Below are 26,905 nucleotides of genomic sequence, written 5' to 3'. Positions count from 1 at the left end.
TGATCTGGATCAAATAAAATTGTACGTGTGAAAGCACTTCATAGACCATAGAGCTCTCTGTAAGTATCACTATCATTATAGCATTTTAACAGTCAAGTAAGCTGACCCTTCAGAGAAGGCAATGGCACCCCACTCCAGTACTCTTGCCTGGAAAATCTCATGGATGGAGGAGCCTGGTAGGCTGCAGTCCATGGGGTCACTGAGAGTCAGACATGACTGAGCGACTTCACTTTCACTTTTCACTTTCATGCATTGGAGAAGGAAATGGCAACCTGCTCCAGTGTTCTTGCCTGGAGAATCCCAGGGACGGGGGAGCCTGGTGGGCTGCCATCTATGGGGTTGCGCAGAGTCAGACACAACTGAAGCGGCTTAGCAGCAGCAGCAAGCTGACCTTTATGGAAATGAGTGTCTTCCAGGGAGACTGTGTCATTAAACAGTTTAACAAGAGTAGATGGCTGAGAATTGAACAATTTTCTGTGCACAACAAAACACAACCTATTCATGGAAACTCATATAAAAATGTTATCTGTTTACCTTTGAAGGGAGGACTCATTATTATCATTGTTACTATGATTATTATTATTTTAACCAGTAGTGCATTGACAAAGAATGTCCCAGCATTAAACAGCTCTGTCTTCATGACTAGAGTCTTGCCTCTCTAATTTCATTGCACAACCCAGCACCTGGACTTGAGAGTCACAGCCCAGACCTAAATCTTGCCTCATATGAGTCTTCATTTTCTTCCAAGAGTTTATTCCAGTCTCAGGGATTCCCTTCATCTTCTGCTTGACCAGTTACTAACCCCTCTTTGCAAAATGAATAAAACCTGTTTGTTTTTCTTTTTCATAACTCACTTTGTGAAAGTTTTATGACCATGGTCTTCCCTCTAAGTCAGAACTTTGATATGAAGGTGATTAAATGAGCATTTGGCTTTTGATATATAGATGAGAAAGTGCTGTTTCCGACAGTTCTGGTCGGTACAGCTGAGGAAACAGTCAGACTTGCCTTTGTGGGTGGGTGGGCTTCTTCACAAATCATTTTCAAGAGCTCAGTTGCAGTCAGTCCCAGTGGCCAGGGCCCTTGTTGGCATCATTGCCACAGAGATACGACGTGCACTGCCAAATGCATGGACCCAGGTGCTCTGACTTTGCTTCATGACAGGAGTGGCTGTGAGTAAGGCATGAGTGCAGACCCTCCTGATCACGCCCTCCAAGGCGCTCCATCTCCAGCTCTGTGAGGCCGAGCACACTCTGATGCTTCAGGCATCAGCCCGCAGAGTACACCGTTCTTTTCCATCACAGAATGCAAATGAGGAATATTCTAGAACTTTCTCTTCTTTTTCCAATGCCGTTTAAGCCGTTTTATGGAAATAGGTATCTCCACTGAACACCTTAATATGCAACTTGAACTTGCTACACCTTTACTCTTTATGTCCCGCTTTCATGAGCTAAAAATGTTAATAAATCCCAGTCAGGATTTTTACAGAGATATTTAGAAGTCAGCTCTTAGGAACAAAATTTAACTTGTTTTAGTTGTTGTACAAGCAAATCATCAGTTTTAGAGGGAGTCATTTGAAACTACAACATGGGAAAACAAACAAACACATGGAAACCCTTGCTGTCCCAGTTTATAAAGTAACTTTAAAAAGACAAGGATGAATTTCCTTCCCACTTAAAAAACAGTCATTTCTGAAGCATGTATACTTGAAGATGTTCCTTAAGGACCAGAACCTGACCTTAACATGTTTTTGCCCCAAAATGATTGTTTATTTTTTAAATTCATGCATCTCAGGTAAGGTAGAACCTCCATAAGCATGAAAATGAATATAGTCAGTTCTCAAGGAAACAGTTGTTCAACACATGCTGTGTCTCTGCATTATAAGAAGTGGTCCTCTTTGCCTTGCCATCACCCACTTCTTCCTCTGTTTTGCACCACTGTTTTCGTCCTCTACTTTCTTCTTTTTTTTTTTTTTGACTGCGTCAAGCAGCGTGTGGGATGTTAAGTTCCCCTGCCAGGGATTGAACCTGTGCCCTCTGCAGTGGAAGCATGGAGTCTTAACCACTGAGCAGCCAGGGTGGTCCCCATGCTGTACTTTCAATTTTCTCCGTGCAGTGATAACCATCTTCTTTAGTGTGGCAGAAGACTTTGGATTTGCTTTACTCTATTTTCAAGATGGCTTAGAAACCTGGGTGAACCTGTAAAGCAGTTCGTTGACAGGCTGGGTGAAGAGAAGTGAGAGGCCCTGCTTGGACCGTTGTATGGACGGCAGAGGAGAAAGTTGTGGGGGATGCGTGGTGGCCAGCCAGTACAGCTATGAGCATGCTCCCTGCCTCCAGGCCACACTCAGACTCTTCCGAGGTCAGAGGACACCTGATGAGAGAGCCCCGAGGTCAGAGGACACCCGATGAGAGAGCCCGACAGCCCTTAACGTCTGTTCCATCTGCCTCATTTCTGAGGTGGAAAAAACTGCACAAAGGATAAAGAAAATATCCGGCTCTCTAGTCATGCTTTTTTGCTACTCATGTTATAGCCTTGCACATTTTTTTAACAAAAGTGTGCGAGTGTGTGTGTGTGTGTGTGTGTGTGTGTGTGTTGCATAGGTAGGGACTCAGAAAAGGATGGAAGCTTGTTATGATTAGAACAGCAGAATGCTGTTATTTTCAACTATATTAAAAGCATTTGTCTCAAAGTTAATAAGACTCTCTCCACAAAAAAAAAAAAACCTCTGAATTCAGTAGATATTGTTTCTCTTCATTGTCACACAGATTTATTATTTTGAAATTCCTTAAGATTTTTCCCAGAGAGTTTCCACAAACAACAAACACATCTTTTACTTGGGAAAAAAAAAAAAAAGAATTTATGGGACTTCCTTGGTGATCCAGTGTTAAGACTCTGCACTTCCACTGCAGAAGGTGAGGGTTCGCTCACTGGCTGCAGAGCTAAGACCCCACATGCCACCTGGTATGATCAATAAATAAGTGAGGAAGAAACATGACAGTTTCTGTCACACGTACCCTTCCTGGTTTATGTGACCCTCCAGGAACTTGGAACTGGTTGAGCTCACCCTGTGGGTGACAGGCTCAGTTCCTGCAGCCTAAGGCAGACCCCCACTCAGTGATCTGGGATCCAGCACTGAAATATATAGCTGGGGGGTGGGGGGCACTCAGCATTAGCAGTTGAATCTCCCCATTTGCTGGGACATCCCTAGAGGCATCAGGGCTCCCCTCGGACATAGACGTCCCAATGTCAGTCACTCACCGGAGCCAGCCTCCACCTGTGATATCTAAATATTCCTTGTGACAAACCTGTAACACTTCCTCTCTCCAAATTGCTTCCTTTGCTGAATTTCCTTGACAGGTTCCCCTGACCCTACCCTCTCACATCTCTAGATGACCTGATCTCTGTCCTCCAAACGTAGAGCCATTTGAAAAAAATCCTCTGGTGCCCCTTTGTTAATTTCTCCCACCTCCAGCTTCAGACAGTCACTGATCACTTTTCTGTTTCTATAATTTTGCCTTTTTCACAATGTCATCTAAAGAAAATCGTTTGTATGTAGCCTTTGGCTTCCTCCACTTAGAAAAATGTGCTTGAGAGTCATCTATAAAGTTGAGTGGTGGAGCTTCCCTAGTCGCTCAGTGGTAAAGAATCTGCCTGCCAAAGTAGGAGACACAGGTTCGATCCCTGATCCAGGAAGATCTCACCTGCTGCAGAGCAACTAAGCCTCTGTGCCACAACTATTAAACCTGTGCTCTAGAGCCTGGGAGTCACAACTACGGACCCCATGTGCCACAGCTACTGAAGCCTGTGAGCCCTAGAGCCGGTGCATGGCAACAAGAGAGGCCACCTCAATGAGAAGTCCCCGCTTGCCATACTAGAGAAAAAGCCAGCACAGCAACAAAGACCCAGCACAGCAATAAATACATTTTAAAAATTATTTTTTAAAAAAGCTGCGTGTGGAAGGAACATTAGCCTGAAACAACTTCACTTAAGCTAGTTTTCAAGGCTTAATAGAGGTGACGTAAAAGAATTAATTAAAAAAAGGGGGTGAAATAGCAATACCAATTTTTGATTATTCCAAGGAGAAATGCCTAAAAATTGCAAGTGCAAATGATTTTATAGTAGCTACTTAGATTATAGAGTATGAGTGGGGAGTAGGAAAGTCTGTTCTACTACCTAAAAATCACCTAAATGCAAGATAAAATACAAGCACATCCATTCCAACGTGTACCCATAGCTGAACCAAGAAGACATTACGTGAAATCTCCAGGGGCCAAGAATGGAAAACACAGAGTGATAAGTAAGTGCTACAGTTGGTGCTGCCCTGGAGGTGTTCCTAAAACGGGAACATGGAGCGATCTGGGGGTCAGGAAGCAAGACTTTGGGCCTGAGAAAGTTGGAAGGGTATCGGAGTTGAGATTCCCCACAGAGAGTTGAGGCCCTCAAAGCACTTCAGTCAGTAATGGGCTCGCTAAAAAAAAAAAAAAAAAATCTACTTCCAGCAAAGAGAGACTGCAAGGACAGTTGTTTGTGTTGGCCATGGCTCTGACTGGGGATGAAAAAGACTCCCCTGAGAATTCTACACATTTAGGTTTGAGTTTACATAACTCACTTGGTCTTGCAAGCCAGCAGAAAGAACTTGGAGTTCCTAGATGTTGAGAGAGCTCCAGGGCTCCTGGCAGAAGCATAAGAAAATCCATATAAAGAAACATATTCTCAACCCAGACACCTCAGGAGCCCCACAGATTATCAAAGCCAAGCATGCACCCCAAATCCAGAATCATAAAACATGAAAAAGTCATCGTGAGTGACGCTCAGTAGTAAAAGCAACAAGACTGGGCTCCTCCACCTCACCCAGAACTTCAGATATTAGAAATTATCATAGAACAAAACTGTATTTAAAATGCGCTTCTCTGTCCATGGGGTTCTCCAGACAAGAATACTGGAGTGGGTTGCCATTCCCTTCTCCAGGGGATCTTCTCAATCCAGGGTTCGAACCTGGGTCTCCTGCACTGAAGGCGATTCTTGACCATCTGAGCCACCATGGAAGCCCAAAAAAGTAAAAGATCACATTAAAAACTTTAAAGTTGAAAATGCAAATTTGTCAGAGATTTAAAAAGAATTTATAAGAACAAAACGACTAGGGAAAACAGCATATTAGATGCCCCTGATTAGAGTTAGTTGAGCTGGAAGATGGCTCTGAAGTCATTACCCAGAATGGAGAACAGAGGGACTAGCCGATTGGAAATATGAAAGAATAAGTGAAGACATGGAAAATTTAATAAGATGGCATTACATTGGTGTTATTAATACAAAATGAGGGAAGAGAGAGAATTGAGCTAAGGCAATATTCGAAAAGTAATGGCTGAGATCTTCTTCCAGAATTGATGAAAGACATGCAACCTCAAATTCAGGAAACACTGTGAATACCAAGCAGGCTAAATCAAAAGAACCCCATTCATCACACCTACAGAACTCTGAGCAGGAAGAGAAGCACTAACAGGCATCAAGAGAAGCCTGTTTAATGGTATCTCCCGAGTTAAGGGGAAATGCTTTAAACCTAGAATGATATCACCAGGCAACCATTATCCTGTATGAACACAAAACGGAGAATTTGCCACCAACCTCTTCAGTTATAGTACTTCTAAAGTTTGTATTTCAGATACAAAAAGGTTACCTGGAAAGGAATGTCTAAGAGATGCAAGGAAAGCTGATTAAATAAATGATAAACACAGGTAAACTTTAATGATAATAAACAAAACTGTTTAATGTGTGTCCTTGTGTAGAGAGCAGTATTCAACAGTATAACATGAAAGAGGGGACTAATATCATCAATATTCAAGTGTTCCTGTCTTTTGTTGTTGTTGTTTGGCAGGAGGGTAAAGAGAAGGTGTCACTTTGAACTTCAAGTATTTAGAAACTTAAGGATCCCCACACACTTGGAGAACTAAGGGTGGAGGTATATAGTGTGGAAGCTTTTATGCTGCGCTTGATGGTATTAAAAACACTAAGCCAGCTTACCCGAAAGAGAACTCCACTGGCTGTAGATTGGGCAATCCTGTGATGTTCTTGGTCACATATTTATTCTCTGGAGTGCAGTGGCGATTCTGGATGGGAGCATAGCATGACCTCTAGACAGACAAGGGAACTGTAGTAATTCATTACTGTGTCACCCAGAAGATCCATCAGAGGGCTTAACTAGGACCCAGGAGGACTGAGTTAAAACCAGGAGAGCAGGTTTCAAGAGCTCTGCCTAAGAAAGAGAAAAGCAAATATTGTGTATTAACACACATATATGGAATCTCAAAAACGTGGTTCTGATGAATCCATTTGCAGGGCAGAGATAGAGACACTGACGTAGGGAACGGGCTTGTAGTCACAGCGGTGCAAAGGCGGGGAGGGACGACTTAGAGAGCATGTCCCACCCTCTCCTCCCCCGCCATGACCACGAGTCCATTCGCTATGTCAGCGTCTCTATCTCTGCCCTGCAGATAAGAACCTGCCTGTCAGTACAGGTAGACATAAGAGACGCAGGTTTGACCCCTGAGTCGGGAAGATCCCCTGGAGGAGGGCATGGCAACCCGCTCCAGGATTCTTGCCTGGAGAATCCCATGGACAGAGGAGCCTGGCAGGCTATGGTCTATAGGGTTGTGAAGAGTCGGGCACAACTGAAGCGACTTAGCACGCACACATATATGCAGCTAGTGGAAAGTTGCTGTATAGCACAGGGAACTCAGCCTGGTGCTCTGTGATAACCTAGAGGGCTGGGATGGGGTGGGAGGTTCAAGAGGGAGGAGACCTACGCATAGCTATGGCTGATTCATGTTGATGTAAGGCAGAAACCAACACAACATTGTAAAGCAAGTATCCTCCAATTATAAATATAATTAAATTTAAATTTTAAATTAAAAAAAAAGAGTTCTGACCTGGGTGAGCTAAACTTGGGGAACTTCCTTTCTGTTGCCTCATTACTGGATTACAGATTTGCTAGGGCTGACCAGGAAGATCGTTTCACTTCCCGTTACTCCCAGCCTCATACACAAAACACTGAGAATTTCAAATTTTAGTATATTGAAGTAGATGTTCATTTCCTTACATCATCCTTTGCATCACTTCTGTATTCTATATGCAAATTTTTTTATTTTCTTATAATCCCATTGAGTATGTTTTTAACCTAAATTTAACGTGGCTCAAATGAAGAGACCACCTCTTGTGAAGTCATACACAGGACAATCCAACTAGTGTGACTTTAACAAATGCATCAGTCCAGTTCAGTTCAGTCGCTCAGTCGTGTCTGACTCTCTGCAACCCCATGAACCGCAGCACGCCAGGCCTCCCTGTATATCGCTCCCTGTATATAAACTCCTGGAGTTTACCCAAACTCATGTCCATCGAGTTGGTGATGCCATCCAGCCATCTCATCCTCTGTCGTCCCCTTCTCCTCCTGCCCCCAATCCCTCCCAGCATCAGAGTCTTTTCCAATGAGTCAATTCTTCTCATGAGGTGGCCAAAGTATTGGAGTTTCAGCTTCAGCATGAGTCCTTCCAATGAACACCCAGGACTGATCTCCTTTAGGATGGACTGGTTGGATCTCCTGCAGATCAACGAACTCTCAAGAGTCTTCTCCAACACCACAGTTCAAAAGCATCAATTCTTTGGTGCTCAGCTTTCTTCACAGTCCAACTCTCACATCCATACATGACCACTGGGAAAACAATAGCCTTGGCTAGACGGACCTTTGTTGGCAAAGTAATGTCTCTGCTTTTCAATATGCTATCTAGATTGATCATAACTTTCCTTCCAAGGAGTAAGCGTCTTTTAATTTCATGGCTGTAATCAACATCTTCAGTGATTTTGGAGCCCCCAAAAATAAAGTCTGACACTGTTTCCACTGTTTCCCCATCTATTTCCCATGAAGTGATGGGACTGGATGCCATGATCTTTGTTTTCTGCATGTTGAGCTTTAAGCCAACATTTTCACTCTCCTCTTTCACTTTCATCAAGAGGCTTTTTAGTTCCTCTTCACTTTCTGCCATAAGGGTGGTGTCATCTGCATATCTGAGGTTATTGATGTTTCTCCCGGCAATCTTGATTCCAGCTTGTGCTTCTTCCAGCCCAGCGTTTCTAATGATGTACTCTGCATGTAAGTTAAATAAGCAGGGTGACAATATACAGCCTTGACGTACTCCTTTTCCTATTTGGAACCAATCTGTTGTTCCATGTCTAGTTCTAACTGTTGCTTTCTGACCTGCATATAGGTTTCTCAAGAGGCAGGTCAGGTGGTCTGATATTCCCATCTCTTTCAATGCATAGAGGAACTTAAAAAGTGTGGTGTTAGCACATGGTAAGAATATGTGAAGCAGCTTACAATACTGCTTTTGTGGAGAAAAGTCATCAGGTTTTTGGTTGGCTAAAGAATGGTGATGTACTGCCATCTAGCTGGACTGTGGTTGACTGATTATGTCTTGTAAAATGAAGTTTCCTGGGACTTCCCTGGCGGTCCAGCGGTTAAGACTCTGTGCTTCCAATGCAGGATGCAAGGGTTCAGTCCTCAGTCAGGGAAATAAGATCCCACACGCTGTGTGGCGTGGCCGAAAAAAATGAAGTTTCCTAAAGAATTATCAGCGTGTTGCAGGTCTGGGCAGAACCCTAATGTCTGTTACCTTAGCATAAATTGAGAGTGTATTAGCTGCTCAGTCGCGTGTGACTCTCTGCAGCTCCATGGACTGTAGCCCGCCAGGTCCTCTGTCCATGGGACTTCCAAGACAAGAGTATTGGAGTGGGCTGCCATGCCCTCCTCCAGGGGAGCTTCCCGATCCAAGCATCAAACCCAGCTCTCCCACGTTGCAGGCAGATTCCTTACTGTCTGAGCCACCAGGGAAGCCCCATTAATTGAAAGCAGAGTGAAATATGAAGATGCAGTAAAATTTCTGAAACAAAAGTGGAACCGAGATTTTTAAAGCAAGCACCTTTTGTATATGGGGAAGCATTGTTCTAAAATCCAGCTGCACTTCATAGATACTACCAGTCTTAGGCCCTACTGTTGTAGTCAGTAAGGCTGGACTCCTCTATGCCTTAATTTCCTTGGAACTGGAACTTTAGACTGGACGCAGTTTATTGTATGTGTTAGCTAGCATGTAGATTTGGTGAATGATAAGTCTAATGAAGCTTTCATACGAGCATTGATAAGCATTTTTATCAGGCCTCAACCTTAGCAGAATTGCAGCCTCTGTGTTTGGATTACGGTCAACCTGTTTGGAAACTTAGCAAAACAATTTTGCTGTTCAGCATTTAAAGCATGCTTATCATTTTGATCAATTGACATTTCCCAAAACCATGCAGTATTGGGTTATAAATCTTCAAATCTATTCCCATTCCAGAATCTTATTAATACATGAGAATTTTAGAGAGACTAGGTGCTGAAATATCCAGCACGATACTTGTATGTTTTTAATATCACGCAGAGTTAAAATCCCAGGAACTGTCCTCTGTGGTTTATCCCATCAGTCATTTCAGACCTTGATAGGAGGGCCTGTATGGCTACTTGCCTGCTCTTTTATGTCTGTATCTGCCATATTTAAAACAGTGTACATAAGATTTGTATAACCACAGATTTTGTTGGCCTTTGATCAAATTTTATGTTGATTTTTTAATTTGTTGTTGTTGTCTAGTTGCTAAGTCCTGTCTGACTCAGCGACCCCATGCCAGGAGCATGCCAGGCTCCCCTGTCCTTTACTAAAATCAGTAGTGTACTCAAATTCATGTCCTTTGAGTCAGTAATGCTGTCTAACCATCTCATCTTCTGTCTACCCCCTTCCCCTTTTGCCTTCAATCTTTCCCATCATCAGGGTTTTAATGTCTTTCTGTAAATTTCATTTCATGTTGTTATGCAAAGCTCCATTTTTAAAGTCACAAATCTCTGGTTGTAAAGTTCATGTAAAGTCCACATTGTATAGAAGTACATATTTTAATGTCTCCAGACAAAAATGTCTTAAAATTAATTTAATGTTTGCACTTCAGGCTGCAACTTAAAAGAGAAGGCCTAGAAACAGACTAGGAGTTAAGTCTTAACTAGGAGTTAAATATTTTTATTAAGTATTTTTGGCAAAACACTGTTTTTGTCTCGTGTAGGACATATGGAATATGCCCATTAGTTTAGCCAGTAGTTTTTTTAAGGTAGACATCATCTCTTGTTTTAGCTAAAATAATTCTAAATCAAAAATTCTGAAAATCCTTTAATTTTTTCCAGTATATATTGGAAATTATTTGCCTACAATTGTTATTAGAGAGTGTAAATTTTTTTGCTTCTGTCTTTTTTACAAAAAGAGAAATTTGTTTCTGCTGACAAATTGAGCAGATGTCTAACATTTTATATTCCTGTTGAGGTATATAACTTAATATTTGTACACTTGATATTTTGTCTGCTTATGTAATTGGTAAAATGGTGCTATATATGGATGTTAGTTCAATCATGTGTATACTCTCTGGGTTGTATGATTATCAGTTCAGTTCAGTTCAGTCGCTCAGTCGTGTCCGACTCTTTGTGACCCCATGAATCGCAGCACGCCAGGCCTCCCTGTCCATCACCAACTCCCGGTGTTCACTCAGACTCACGTCCATCAAGTCAGTGATGCCATCCAGCCATCTCATCCTCTGTCGTCCCCTTCTCCTCCTGCCCCCAATCCCTCCCAGCATCAGAGTCTTTTCCAATGAGTTAACTCTGCATGAGGTGGCCAAAGTACTGGAGTTTCAGCTTTAGCATTGGTCCTTCCAATGAACAGCCAGGACTGATCTCCTTTAGAATGGACTGGTTGGATCTCCTTGCAGTCCGAGGGACTCTCAAGAGTCTTCTCCAACACCACAGTTCAAAAGCATCAATTCTTCGGTGCTCAGCTTTCTTCACAGTCCAACTCTCACATCCATACATGACCACAGGAAAAACCATAGCCTTGACTAGATGGACCTTTGTTGGCAAAGTAACGTCTCTGCTTTTCAACATGCTATCTAGGTTGGTCATAACTTTTCTTCCGAGGAGTAAGTGTCTTTTAATTTCATGGTGCAGTCACCATCTGCAGTGATTTTGGGGCCCCCCAAAATAAAGTCTGACACTGTTTCCACTGGTTCCCCATCTATTTCCCATGAAGTGATGGGACCGGATGCCATGATCTTCATTTTCTGAATGTTGAGCTTTAAGCCAACTTTTTCACTCTCTTTTACTTTCATCAAGAGGCTTTTTAGTTCCTCTTCACTTTCTGCCATAAAGGTGGTGTCATCTGCATACCTGAGGTTATTGATATTTCTCCCAGCAATCTTGATTCCAGCTTGTGCTTCTTCCAGCCCAGCATTTCTCATGATGTACTCTGCATATAAATTAAGTAAGCAGAGTGACAATGTACAGCCTTGATGTACTCCTTTTCCTGTTTGGAACCAGTCTGTTGTTCCATGTCCAGTTCTAACTGTTGCTTCCTGACCCGCATATAGGTTTCTTAAGAGGCAGGTCAGGTGGTCTGGTATTCCCATCTCTTTGAGAACTTTCCACAGTTTATTGTGATCCACACAGTCAAAGGCTTTGGCATAGTCAGTAAAGCAGAAATAAATGTTTTTCTGGAACTCTTTTGCTTTTTCCATGATCCAGTGGATGTTGGCAATTTGATCTCTGGTTCCTCTGCCTTTTCTAAAACCAGCTTGAACATCTGGAAGTATAGTTCTTTGGAAAAATAATTTGTTGCAATACAAATTATTAAACTTACTGCTCGACTCTAAACATTGAAATAAATATGTTGAAATGCAAAAGTAAAGGAAAGAGTAACTAGTAAACACATGGAAATGGAATGTATCACTTCTAAAATAAAAGATGGAAAATGGTGAATTTTAAAACTCAATCCACGCATGTACACCCGTGGTGGATTCAAATCAGTGTATGGCAAAACCAATACAGTATTGTAAAGTAAAATAAAGTAAAAATAAAAATTAAAAAATAAATAAATAAAACTCAATCCAAAGAAGGTAAGGAAAGAGGGAAAAGATAAAAGCAGGACAAAATGGGATGCAAGATTAAAATGGTAGCAGTAATTCCAAATATATCAGTAAAGTAATCCTGACATATAAATGGACTAAATTTTCTCCTTAGAAGTCAGGGATTATTTAATTGGATAAACCCAGCTATGAAAAGTTTATGAGAGACACCTTAAAATTACAGGTGTGAAATAATAAAAGAGGGTGACAAAAGGTTTACCAGGCAAATACTAAACAAACAAAAAAGCTGAGATCATTCCATTAATAAGAAAAAAAGAATGTTAGCTCAGAAAACTTTATTAAAGATAAAGAAGGTCATCATAGATGGATTAAAAACTGATACTACCAGGAAGAGATAACAGTGCTAGAGAGCTAAACTTTTAATTACCTCACTTGACAATATATAAAACAAAATTTGGCTCCCATCACAGTGGGTGACCGGAAACAACCGCAGTCATTGTAACATCCTGATAAAGTAAACTTATTGCTTGGGATGAAACTTCCAAATAAGACATCCCAGAAGTATCATGTCTCAGAAAGGGGCTCTGGTCATGGAGAAGGCTGTGGTGTGGGCAGTGTATGTCGCGAGCTGCAGCAGAAATGGTCACTGGTGCGTCTCTGCTGTGCTGGGTCTTCATTGCCATGCAGGCTCTTCTCTAGTTGCAGCGAGCGGGGGCGGCTCCTAGCTGCGGCCTGGGCTTCTCGTTGAGGTGGCGTCTCATTGGCAGAGCACAAGCTCCAGGGCACACGGCTTTCAGCAGTTGTGGCTCGTGGGCTCCACAGTTGCAGCTTCTGGGCTCTAGAGCACAATCTTGGTGGTTGTGGCACACCGGCTTAGCTGCTCCATGGCATGTGAGGTCTTCCTGGTCCAGGGATCCAACCCACGTGTCCTGCGTTGGCAGGAGGATTCTTTACCACTGAGCCACCACGCAAGCCCAAAAAGTGGTTCCAGAGATACAAGATAGCAAACTCTCCAAATTAAAGTTTTATACGATAATTCAAATGCTTGTGCATAAACTGAATAGCACAAATAAGCATTTTATTGTTTTATTGACTTTATTAACAAGTTTGGTCTATTTGGGGAAGGGGAAATGTCTTCTTGATTAATTCCCTATATTCAGGTGTATATACATTAAATCTAAATATTTATCATTAATATTATCAATTTATCATACTTAAATATTATTTATGCATTTACATTAAATCTAGGTACTTATTCTTCAAAATAGTGAAACCATGCTGCAAGGATGATTCATGGCCTGGTGAAGCTGGAAGGACTACAGATGTAATGTGGTTCATCTCTCTTATAACAGAGTCAGGCCTGAAACTCTTATCTACTCTCAGTCTGGCTCTGTTGTGTTTTATCAAAACTGTATAAAATTGATACCAATATGTTATTCACCATGATTACACATAAACTATACATTCCATATAAGTGAAGTTTTTACCATGAAGTCTACCTGTCTCAAAGTTTGCATTTGATGTTTAGCAACATATTAATGCAGAGAAGGCAATGGCGCCCCACTCCAGTACTCTTGCCTGGAAAATCCTAAGGACGGAGGAGCCTGGTAGGGCTGTAGTCCATGGGGCCGCTAAGAGTCGGACACGACTGAGCGACTTCACTTTCACTTTTCACTGTCATGCATTGGAGAAGGAAATGGCAACCCACTCTAGTGTTCTTGCCTGGAGAATCCCAAGGACGAGGAACCTGGTGGGCTGCAGTCTATGGGGTCGCACAGAGTCGGACATGACTGAAGTGACTTAGCAGCAGCAGCAGCAACAACAACATATTAATGAAAATGTTTTACTAGTGAAATAGTCTTAGTAAGAGGAAAGAATGACTTGGATGGTCCTGGACCCTATTAAAAGAAAGAGAAAATTAGCACAGAGAATTTTAAGAATGCCTCCTTTTCCTTTAGACAGGTTTCTTTTTGCCAGGTAGAAATTTAAAACCAATACACTGATCAGTTTTTTAAAAGCATCCCTGGCAACAGCCAAACACTGAACCCCCATCAGTGAGACCTGTACCTACAAAGATTTAGAGAGAAGGTCTCTTAGACTGGATCTTTGGATACTGTAATATTTTTCGTTGCTCTCCTCCTTTTCTCTTCCTCTACCCAAACTCATGACCTCTTTTCCTCTTCCTCACCCCTAATCCATCCTCCCCACACACACACACCATTAATAATTTTAAATCAGCCCTTAAGAGATGCTTGAGGAGGGGAAGGGAGAGAATTTTTGGTCATTGAGGAAAAATGTTTATTGGTTAATTGCAATTTTTGTAGTGTCAGGGCTTTTGAAAGACTACCCACCAGCAAATGCAGCTTTTCTTCACATTCTTTTGGCTGTCTCAGAGCCACTGTACTTAACTGCATCTTACTGCACAAACTCTGGAATCTGTGGGTAAAAGCCTTTCGCAATGATCTGAGAGTTTGGGTCCATACAAACCACTTTAGAGTCAACTATTTCTAGATGGATTCGAATCCTTTCAAACTGCTAATTGGGCAAGTTATTACCTTCTCTGACTTCCACTTCACTCCCCCTGATGTTAAGATGGAAACAGAGTTATCTTGCCAAATAGTTAATATGAGAGTTTGTGGAAAGTGCCTAAGAATGTGCTTGACACATGTTCAACTACTTGTAAGCGGTAGTCACTGTTAGGAAGAGTTTAACTATCACCTTTTAGGTTAACTCTCCGAGCAGGGTTTGATTGCTCTGAGAGGTGAAAAAGAGACTCCAGGAAAAACAAGGCTGGGCTGGAGAGTGTGGTCTGCTACTCATTCGAAAGTTGTACCACATGGAAAATTTTACTCTTCTGTTTTTTTGGTAATCTTGAAACACATATTTTCTATCTATTGTTGTTTTAAAGGTCAAACTTGAATTGATTCAGTCCCATATGGTTTAAGCTCATCCCCTTTGTTAACTTGCACATTAATATTATGCTTGTTAGGGTGTGGTGTGGAGAAAAGGGAACCCTCCTACACTGTTGGTGGGAATGCAAACTAGTACAGCCACTATGGAGAACAGTGTGGAGATTCCTTAAAAAATTGCAAATAGAATTACCTTATGACCCAGCAATCCCACTTCTGGGCATACACACCGAGGAAACCAGAATTGAAAGAGACACATGTACCCCAATGTTCATCGCAGCACTGTTTACAATAGCCAGGACATGGAAACAACCTAGATGTCCATCAGCAGATGAATGGATAAGAAAGCTGTGGTACATATACACAATGGAGTATTACTCAGCCGTTAAAAAGAATTCATTTGAATCAGTTCTGATGAGATGGGTGAAACTGGAGCCAATTATACAGAATGAAGTAAGCCAGAAAGAAAAACACCAATACAGTATACTAACACATATATATGGAATTTAGGAAGATGGCAATGACGACCCTGTATGCAAGACAGGAAAAAAGACACAGATATGTATACCAGACTTTTGGACTCAGAGGGAGAGGGAGAGGGTGGGATGATTTGGGAGAATGGGAATTATAACATTTATACTGTCATGTAAGAATTGAATCGCCAGTCCATGTCTGACATAGGGTGCAGCTTGCTTGGGGCTGGTGCATGGGGATGACCCAGAGAGATGTTGTGGGGAGGGAGGTGGGAGGGGGGTTCATGTTTGGGAACGCATGTAAGAATTAAAGATTTTAAAATTTAAAAAAAAATTAAAAAATTAAAAAAATATATTATGCTTGTTAATATTCGAAAGGGCGTTTATTCCAATAATTTTTCATTCAATGTAAGAAAGTGTAAATTCTTCAAGGAAAAGTAACTTTAGTAACTAGAGAATTTAATAGAAGATTTATTTTAATTCTCTTGGTTATTTTATATTAATTTCCTTGTAAACATATCCAGGTGTGTATGCAGTACATAGACTCTCTGAACAAATTCTGGCTACTATTTGATAAACTGTGTTCTGAAATTTTCCACCTTGGGGCCTAATTCTGTATTGAAAACATCAACCCTCGGCTTATAGTAGAAATATGTTAGATCAATGAGGATACTAAGAGTAAAACCTGGTTTAGAGTAACAGATACTTTAAGAACTACTGTGAAGGCTGCTTCTTTTTACTTTCAAAGGCCAATTTAACTTGTTTTCTTGTCCTAGAATAAATAAGCCCAGAAAAATTAGGTGAGCCTCATGTCTCAATCTTAAAGGAAATCAACCCTGAATATTCATTGGAAGGACTAATGCTGAAGCTGAAACTCCAATACTTGGGCAACCTGATGCCAAGAGTCGACTCGCTGGAAAAGACCCTCATGCTGGGAAAGATTGAGGGCAGGAGGAGACGCAGGAGACAGAGGATGAGATGGTTGCATGGCATCTCTGACTCAATGGACATAAGTTTGAGCAAACTCCAGGAGATAGTGAAGAACAGGGAAGCCTGGTGTGCTGCAGTCTCTGGGGTCCAAAGAGTCAGACATGACTTAGCAACTAAACGACAGCATGTCTTACTTGCACTTTCTGTTTGTTCTGATTTCTCCCTTTTTCGCTTGTGTTTTCAGGCTCAGCTACGTGAATCACGCAGAAGATCTGGCCTCCAAGCTCCTCCAGTGTTCCCCAAAGAACAGACTATCAGCTCAGGCTGCCTTGAGCCATGAGTATTTTAGTGACCTACCCCCACGGCTATGGGAGCTGACTGATAGTGAGTATGACAAGTTTGAAACATCTGATTGAAGCCGGGGCATGATTTTAGCATCCATGTGTAACATACATGTAGAGGGGTTCCCATTTGTGCTTCTGTAATATTATGTGTGTTTATATTAATATATGCATTGCACGTATATGTGTGTGTGTGTATGTATACAAAGAGAGAGCGATGGAATGGGGGCAGGGAGGTAGTGTGCATATATATTTCGTAGAATCCTGCCATTCAATTGTGAGCTTACCAGACACAGGAGGAAAATGGATTGCTTATTTTGCTATCTCTGCTCTGCAGTCAGCAGCTGCATGTCTTTGTATTTGATTATGTGTGTGTCCAAAAAAATGATCTGAGCAGTCATAAAGGAGAAGGAAAATATGATTTACATATTTAGTACTTTATGCGTACAGTACTTTTTAACTGGCTGCAGAACACGGAGTAGAAATGATTCATTTCTGTTTGATTCTCAGAGACTGTCTTGGTTGTAACAATAACCTTAAAAAGGGCTGCTATGTAGTGAGCTGACGAACAGAGTTGGCAATTGGCTGATGCACTGAATTGACATGTAAGAACTGAAGACATGTAATTCATTTTAACTACAAATGCTCTTGGTATTCATACAGAGTTCTTCTCTGGGTCTTTTAAAACAAAACACATTCCTGGGTGGGTTTTTGTTTTGTTTTTACAAGTGTGCATATTTACACAGCCTTTTCCAATTACATTTTAAATATTTGGGGGAGGATTTATGACTGGGAGGATCTCATCTTTCTTCCAAAGTGTGAAACAAAATTCTTGTGAAATTTTGCAAAATGCTGTTGTAGTAAGAACACTTTTGTTCAGTGGTGATACATTCTTTCCAAATGCCAGTGAGAGATATTTCTTCTCCTACGCTCTTCTTACTGCCTTAAAAATTCATATACTGCATATATGGATGGATATTTATAATATCGTTATTAATCCTTGAATACACATCACTCACCACGGACATGGGCTTCCCAGGTTGCACTGGTGGTTAAGAACCTGCCTGCCAGTGCGGAAGATGGAAGAGACGCAGGTTCGATGGTCCCTAAATCGGGAAGATCCCCTGGAGGAGGGCAGGGCAACCCACTCCAGTACTCTTGCCTGGAGAATCCCATGGACAGAGGAGCCTGGAGGGCTATGGTCCATAGAGTCACAAAGAGTCAGACGTGCCTGAAGCAACTTAGCACGCACACACGCACCATACATAAAAGTTATGTCTTTATTCCCTTAGACTTTAGACTTCCCCCAGTGATAGCGCTGGAATCTCCTTGACAACCGTAACCTTTTATTTGGCAACCAAATCCCAAGTAACAACTCGAGGGTGTTCCTACGCTAAATCTTTTCTGATATCTCACATTGAATTCTAACTACTTTTTTCCTTTTTTAACTCTAAAGTGACTCTAGCTGTATTAACCCACTACTCCCCTGTACTGGAAATCTTCTTCAGTAGTTTATATATTCCAAGTCCATATTATCTGATACTTCATACTGTCCAGTAGTCTACCCATTGATCATTACTACTGCTATCCCCATAAAAAAAAATTAAAGATGAAATCCCTGTAGAAAAATAATCAGTATGGGAAGATGGTGACGCATCTTCCCATACTGAAAAAAAACTAATGAGTTGATGGCTCATCGAATTCGAACGCATGGTTTGTTTTCCCCTTTAGAGTAACTTGTAACTTGATAGCACTCCTCCTTGGTGACATCTCAATCCCATCTGACTCGATGATTGAGTTTAAGCCAGGATTTTGATGGTCTATGAATTCTGAATTCTGTAGTAGTACTTTTTTGTTAATATGGACTTATTACCCACTTGCCACTTAGTTTATCAGCCGGTGGTTAAATCCAGTTTCTATCAGTAAGTAAATGCCTCCACATTATCACTCGGCAGCAGGCTGCCGACGGAGACAGCCTTGTCCCTGTCATTAACAAGCACAATGTATGCAGAACACCAGAGGGGAATTAAAACCACAAAAAATACCTCAGGGTGGTATTTTTAATATGAGAATTTAATTTGTAATTTCACAGATTAAGAATTTTGGCTGCATTAATCCCTTTATCAGCTCACAGCAGGCTATTTGCAGGAGCATAACCATAAGGCGATATTCATTGGCAGAAACACGCCTTTGCATAACGTTAAACATCAGGGGCAGTGAAACCTTTTGAAGGGGGGAGAATAAAGATGAAAAATCATTATATTTTTCAAGCAAGATTCTGCTAAATGCCTCCGGTAACAATTTTGAGTTACAGAAATGCTATTTCTGTGTCTAGTAGATAATCATTATGAAGCATAAATCCAGTCGCAAGAAAGGACAATCCCAGTCTTAAATACCGCAGTCATTTCCATCTCGAACAACGTGGTCATCCTTGTAAACATGTTTACAAAACAAAGAATTTCTAGGCTCTGGAGACTTTGGGAACTAGTTTCTTTTTAGGTGAAATGACTGGTTTTGGTGACTGTTATCTAGGTTAATATTCTGCAGACTGTATTTAGAAGTTCTTGAAATTCTTAAAATTAAGTTTTATGTTAATGTGGAGTCTTGTAAAAAAAGTTCACCACCTGGCAAATGGCAGCAGCAGCAGCAGTGCCAGTATCCTCATATCTTCATAGCCTCATACCCTCCTTTTCAAGGAGATTTGGAAAGAGGGCCATCTGAAAAGAAGCACTGCAGAACCAATAAATGGATTGTCTTAGCAACCAAGTCATGGTTTAGACTGATCAGTCTTAGGAACCTCACTTTAATATATAATCTGCTCAGGCTGCACAGACTGGGGCTTAAACAATAAATATTTATTTCTCACATTTATGAAGGCTAGAAGTTCAAGATCAAGGTGTTTGCAAAATCAAGGTCCCCGATGAGACAGCTGCCTCCCTTATCACATGGCAGGACATCTCTCTCTCTTCCTTTTCTTATAAGCCACTAATCTCATGCTAAGGGCCACACTCTCGTGACTGCATCTAACCCTAATTTCTACCCAAAGACCTCATCTCTAAAAGCTTATCATATTGGGACTCCAGGATTTGAATTTTGGAGGGATACAATTAAGTCCACAGCATCACATTCTTAAAGATAGGGCATGCCTTTTTTTTTTTTTTTAAAGAAAGGAATGTCCACAAAGAGAAAACACTTAAGGCAAGCAGAAAGCAAACCCAGGTGAAGAGAAGAAGATTGTGACAAAAGTAAATTCAAAGTGGTCTCCAACCTTCTCGGCCTACTTTTAGTGTAGCAGACCTTTCGGGATGAGAATCAAATGTTATTAGAACCTTGGTTACACAGAGCCCTGCAGTCATTCCATGAATTCTTATAAAAATGCAGTTATATGCTGATGCCAGACTGTTATTTGCTTTGGAAGAACGTATAACAATATAATACCTTTATTGTGCTAGTCCTTAAAACCTCACCAGTTTACATAATACCAAAATTTAGAAGTAATATATTAGTGTGCCACTGAAGAAGGAATTATAAATTCATCAAGCAAGAATTATGGTACAGTTACCTGGGGATCTGACGGTTAAAGCTGGCTAATTCTAGTGGCACCCTGTCATTCTCCCTCTATCCCAAAACCCCAACAGCCTTGCCCCACTTCTTCACAAAGATTTAATTGCAGGGAAGTAAATCGAGGGCTGACTTAGAAGAAATTCATTACTTTCCCCAAATACACCACAGGGCATTCTCCTGTGTATACTATCAAGTTACATAAATTATTGAAGCTGAACTACCCTTGTCAAAGTAAATGAACAAAATACACTTCATAGCGCAGAGTCCTTGATTTCATTACATTCATTTGCTAATTCACAAAGCTCAGATCTACAGTAAAAGAAGGCCAACAAATTGGTGCAGCACGAGGGGCACTGGACTGCGAATCAGGCCGCCTGGACTCCAGCTTTATAGCTTCAGCTCCACTGTTAACCAGCCAGGCAACTTTGGACAAGCGCCTTAGTCTCTGTGGGTTTCCGGCTTCCCGTTTAGAGACACAGTGATCCGTGAGGACCTTTCCAGCTCTTCTGTTGGTAGGGTTTCTGACCTGTTCCTACATGTGTCCTATATATTATCCTAAAACAACATCAGGCCATGAATGGATCTCCATGCCATCTTTTTAAAAATAAAACTCACCCTGCTCAAATATATTCGCTGCTCCAGTTCCTAGACTTCCATTTTCTCTTAAATCCTTTTGCTCCAAACTTGCGCACCCAAGACGCCACAGCTGTCGGTTTCAGGCTCTATCCATGGATGTTTGGCCCTCATCTTGACCCATCAGCGTAATTCACAATTGACCACCATCTCCTCCTGGGAATATTTCCTTCACTTGGTTTCTAGGACAAGACGTTTTCCTTTCACTCCGCTAAACATTTCTTTTCATACTCCTTTGCAGATTTTCTCATCTGCCAGACCTCTCACTCTTGGAATGCCCTGGGGCTTAATCCTCAGATCTTCCTATCTGCATACACTCCCAAGAGCCCAGATGATCTCATTTAATCTCATGATTTAGATATCATCTGTGTATACTGACAGCTTCCAAATTTCCATCTCCAGGCCCATCTTCCTTGATTCCAGACCTGCATATCGAGCTCCTACCTAACATCTCCATTTGGATGTCTAGTAGGCATCTCCAGCTTCATATTACCAAAACTGAACTCCTTATCTTTTCCCCCAGACTTGCTCATTTTGTAGTCTTTACTTTGTTCGTAAATGGCAATGTCATTCTTCCAGTTGTTGGAAGTTACCCTTGATTCTTCTTTTGGTACACCCAAACCAAGTTCTTCCGTAGACCCCGTGAGCATACCTTCAAAGTAGACCAGTAGTCCATCCTAACTTCTCCCCTGCCATCACCCACCCCATGCCACCTGCCATTGTCTTTCACCTGCATTTTTACAGTAGTGAAGTCGTTCAGTCGGGTCTGACTCTTTGCGACCCCATGGACTGCAGCCTACCAAGCTCCTCTGTCCATGGGATTTTCCAGGCAATAGTACTGGAGTGGATTGTCATTTCCTTGCCTGCTTCTCCTTAGAAAGGCTTTGATGTTTGCTTTTTCTTCAGTTCATCCTTGATCTTCCTCTCGATTTTTCTATGACTTGCCCTCTCACCTTGTTTGGGTCTCTGCTCAAAGGTACCTTTCCTGGGAAGCTTTCACTGACCTGCTTCCACTCCAGCACTTCCTGTTTCTTGCCCCTGCTTTCTGTTTCTTCATAACACTTAGAACTAGTTGATTTATTTGTCTGAGTATTTATCATCAGTTCAGTTCAGATCAGTCACTCAGTCGTGTCCGACTCCTTGTGACCCCCATGGATTGTAGCACGCCAGGCCTCCCTATCCATTGCCAACTCCCGAACTTTACTCAAACTCATGTCCATTGAGTCAATGATGCCATCCAACCATTTTAGCCTCTGTTGTCCCCTTCTCCCCCTGCCTTCAATCTTTACCAGCATCAGAGTCTTTTCATTGAATCAGCTCTTCACATCAGGTGGCCAAAGTATTGGAGTTTCAGCTTCAAATGAGTCCTTCCAGTGAACACCTAGGACTGATCTCCTTTAGGATGGACTGGTTGGATCTCCTGCAGTCCAAGGAACTCTCAAGAGTCTTCTCCAACACCACAGTTCAAAACCATCAATTCTTCAGCGCTCAGCTTTCTTTATAGTCCAACTCTCACATCCATACATGACCACTGGAAAAACCATAGCTTTGACTAGATGGACTTTTGTTGGCAAAGTAATGTCTCTGCTTTTGAATATGCTGTCTAGGTTGGTCATAACTTTTTTTCCCGGGAGCAAGTGTCTTTTAATTTCATGGCTGCAGTCACCATCTGCAGTGATTTTGGAGCCCAGGAAAATAAAGTCTGCCACTGTTTCCACTGTTTTCCCATCTATTTCCCATGAAGTAATGGGACCAGATATCATGATCTTAGTTTTCTGAATGTTGAGTTTTAAGCCAACTTTTTCACTCTCCTCTTTCACCTTCATCAAGAGGTTCTTTAATTCTTCTTCACTTTCTGCCATAAGGGTAGTATCATCTGCATGAGGTTATTGATATTTCTCCCTGGAATCAGTCTTAATTCCAGCTTGTGCTTCATCCAGCCCAGCATTTCTCATGATGCATATAAGTTAAATAAGGACAGTGACAATATACAGCCTTGACATACTCCTTTCCCGATTTGGAACCAGTCTGATGTTCCATGTCCAGTTATAAGTGTTGCTTCCTAACCTGCATACAGATTTCTCAAGAGGCAGGTCAGGTGGTCTGGTATTCCCATCTCTTTAAGAATTTTCCAGAGTTTGTTGTCGATCCATACAATCAAAGACTTTGGCATAGTCAATAAGGCAGAAGTAGATATTTTTCTGGAACTCTCTTTCTTTTTCGATGATTTAGCGAATGTTGGCAATTTGATCTCTGGTTCCTCTGCCTTTTCTAAATCTGACTTGAACATCTGGAAGTTCATGGTTCACACACTGCTGAAGCCTGGCTTGGGGAATTTTGAGCATTACTTTGCTAGCGTGTGAGATGAGTGCAATGGTGCGGTAGTCTGAGCATTCTTTGGCATTGCCTTTCTTTGAGATTGGAATGAAAACTGACCTTTTCCAGTCCTGTGGCCACTGCTGAGTTTTCCAAATTTGCTGGCATATTGAGTACAGCACTTTCACAGCATCATCTTTCAGGATTTGAAATAGCTCAAGTGGAATTCCATCACCTCCACTAGCTTTGTTCATAGTGATGCTTCCTAAGGCCCATTTATCATCTTTTCCCCTAAATGAAGTCTACAAACACAGAGTTTCTTTTCCTTCTGATTTATACACTACAGGATTCTGAAAGCCTAAAACAGTATGGGGCTCAATAGATGCTTCTCCAAACAATGAATGGAAGAACGGCAGGAAGGAAGGGCAACATATTTCACTTCCAAGTTCGAGCTAATCGTTCTAGATCAGAGAAATATGAGAGACGAACTGAGCTGCGCTTTGGACGGGACAGTCCTACTGTCCTGTCATACGTGTGTGTAAATCTGTGTGTTTGTGTGTGGCTGTGACAGCTTGACAGCTTCAAAGACCAATGTATACATTTTGTTTCATGTACTGGACGTCCAGCATTGCGTTTCTACCTGACTTTTTGAAAGAGAAGATTGTAAATATAATAAATGGAAACTTTTTATTCTGTCCACAGTGTCTTCTATTTTTACCGTCTCCAATGTAAGATTGCAACCAGAAGCCGGAGAAAGCATGAGGACCTTTGGGAAAACCAGTAGTTATGGCAAAAGCCTATCGAATAGCAAGCACTGATGTGCACAGCGTTCTCAAGAGAGCACAGGTAGGATGATCAACTCTACTTGGAAAATAATTGTGAAACGACACCAAGTCGATCTTTCAAATGAAATATTTCAGATTTATTTTTTTCTGTCTAGTGACTCTTTTATGTTCGTTATGGCCTTCATTACAAGTTGGAGTCATTTCCATATTTTTAGACACCTTCTGGATTCTGACCAAAGTGGTATTTTATTCATATAGGCATAGGCAAACCATTTTAGTCATAAGCAAATCATTTCCCTACTCACACATTCTTCACTGAGGTTAGCAATGGTTAATCTTGGAGGATATCTAAGTCACAGACTTACTGTGTGTGGCCCATGCAATTTTTTTTCCCCTTGGTTGCTCTCATTTTAAAATTGGGTAATTTTATGCAATGTCTAGATTTCTGGCTTTTCTTGAAAAATCAGCAACTCTAGCAATATTGCACTCACATTCCTGCCAGAAGTTTGTGTGTATAGCTAAACTGTCTACCTCCTTTGAAAAGGACATGGGGTCCCTAGGTTTGCTTAGTGGCCGTTTGGGTCACTTTACTCCCTTCTGATTCCTGCGTGGCCCCTGGTACAATCCTTATCATGGCGAACCTTTTCTTTTCCTGCTTTCTGACTTTGACCTTTGCTATTCTGCAGATGGAAAGTAGAACCTAAGCGAGACAATCTCTAGGCATCAGACTGTCCCAGTGGTTATCACATAGGAATTACAGAAACAAGCATAGGCAACCTCTGAAAAGGCTGTGTCTTTATTGCCAGTTGGGAATGTCTGGGTTATTCCAAGGTTTATGCTGATATATACCTTTTTGTTTAATGCAACATAATTCTGAAATGAATAGAGAATCAGCTTTTTTGTGGGGAAAGCTTTTTATTTGCTGGCCCGTATGTTACTTGCTCATGTCACTGCTCAGTCACTAAATGTTCCAGTGACTCCAAAGATACAGACAGTATTGCAGGAGCTCCTCTTTCTTCCTGTCACTCTTAATTTGGAATATATTAACAGGCTGAACTATCAGAACATTAATTGCCCACATTGTCTACTGGGTGACTAGACTATACCAGTGAACTCAGGTTTTGAGGACTCTCAATGAATGTGGGGGTCAGTTTTGGCCTCTCAGAAGTTCGGTGGTGATTTATGAATGATTGGAGAGTAGATTCCCAGATTGATAAAAGATGGTGTATAAATGCCAGTCGGGAAGTATTACTAGTAGACTTGCCATTTCATTCATAAGAGTAAGATTCTTCCTTCTTCTGGTTATTTCTCTATATTGGATAAAAAGCTACCAAGAAGCATAGCTTTATTTGCCCAGCAGCATATACAGTCTCTCTTCAATTGGTCAGACAAAGCGTTGGGCTGCGTTTTTGACCAGTTATCTGCTGGTTCTGAGAATGGTTTTAATTCATGAGGGTTACAGCAGATGCTTTTTAAAGTATTTAACCTGCATTACCATAATGAGAGCCCCTGGCTTTATAAACCCCTTAATTCAGTAGGGCAAAACATAAAGTGAACTTCATTTGTGCTATTGCCTTGTACACACACACACGCACACACACTCTCAAGCCTGAATTTCCATCTCAAGGCTGTATCCTTTCTGTGCCCTTTGGAGGTCTCTCTGAGCTGAGCCTGGCCAGTCAAAACTGCTAGAACGTGCTTTAGGTCAGCCTTTCCATATAAATTAAATCAGGCTCACTGGACAGAAGTATTCTCCATAAGGTCTCAAAAATTGCTAAGCAAAAAAGGATTTTGAAGAGCTGTTCAGAACTAGTCATCGGTATTCAAAAGCCATTACAAAGATGATTTTTCTTTGTAGTATGTTTTTTTAACTAGATTCCAGAATATATCTAGAATCTCTTCTAGAATTATCTAATAATACTACAAATATGTTTTCTGTGAATTTTGTCTTTTTCACATCAACTTTTAAAGCTTTAATATTATTATCGTCTTTGTTGTTTTCTTTGAAATCCAAATGCCTCAGTTTGATTCAACATTATATTAAGGAAACATCTAATTTTTTTTTCTCAGAAAAGCCACATGGAAGTTGGATTTTAAGAGTTTTCTCAGCAAAAAAAAGAAATCACTTTAATTTTTTGCCTTTGTAAGGTTTTGCATTAATCAAATGGGTTTATCTTAGAGATTAAATAACATAGCCTCTATATTGGCCTGAGACATCCTGCATAGAGGAGCTGATTCTGATCAATAGCTGAATATCAATGTCTATATAGCAGACATTATAGAGTAAAAAGTCTACATAAATAAGGATATTTGTAAGGAAAATATATATTTCCCTAGATTTTGATGTTGATGAACTAATTGTTTAGAGCAAGCTGTGGCATCTTAAATTTTCCTGAAATGTCCCAATTCTGTATAAACCTTAGAGAGACTGGGAAAAAGAGGAAGAGGGAAGAGATTGAGGGCTCACAGAGGCTCAGAATGTAATCTAGCATTTTAACTACCTTTCTTTGGGGAGTTAGACAGAGATAAATATGGAAAAGGCGTTGTATCACTTCTGATTTTGAAGTGATGGACGGTAGGAGTTCAAGCCTTAGTTTTCCTCCTATACCACAGTGCCCAACTATTTCTAAACTTGCATACTAAGGTCACTTCAGTCATTTAGTTAATAATTCTGGATTTGCATAAACTGGCCTTATTGGAAAAGCTAATGAGGAGCATTTTTCTTTGCAGTGGAAAGCAATTTTGGCTTCAGAGTCTTGTAACCAAATGAAAAGAAAACCACATGCCCCAAAGTTTAAAAATGGGATAGGAGGCAATGGATGCTCAAAGTCCTGTGCCTCCTACAGTTTGTTATCCTCTAAAGATGTGCATAGACCACAGATTGCATAGGTTGTCCCCATCTTTTTATCTGCATGGAAGGACAGGATTTTCTTAAAGTCTGAGAGCGCCTTCAATGTGCATAGACATGTTCCCCAAGGGAA

At 41.1% G+C, this 26,905-nt stretch overlaps 1 protein-coding gene across 3 annotated transcripts in view; it reads left to right on the top strand.

Annotated features, from left to right (window-relative positions):
* Positions 1-26,905, top strand: part of CDK14 (cyclin dependent kinase 14) — a 673,238-nt gene that overhangs the window by 549,782 nt on the left and 96,551 nt on the right. For all 3 annotated transcript variants that reach the window (XM_013963116.2, XM_018047444.1, XM_018047443.1), the window contains 2 exons: positions 16,530-16,669; positions 23,842-23,985. In XM_013963116.2, coding sequence (XP_013818570.2) covers positions 16,530-16,669; positions 23,842-23,957 — 256 coding nt within the window. In that variant the 3' untranslated portion in view covers positions 23,958-23,985. The remainder of the gene's footprint in view (positions 1-16,529; positions 16,670-23,841; positions 23,986-26,905) is intronic.

This window comes from Capra hircus, chromosome 4 (assembly GCF_001704415.2).
Source record: "Capra hircus breed San Clemente chromosome 4, ASM170441v1, whole genome shotgun sequence".
NCBI lineage: Eukaryota > Metazoa > Chordata > Mammalia > Artiodactyla > Bovidae > Capra > Capra hircus.
This window is presented reverse-complemented; position numbering and strand designations above follow the sequence as displayed.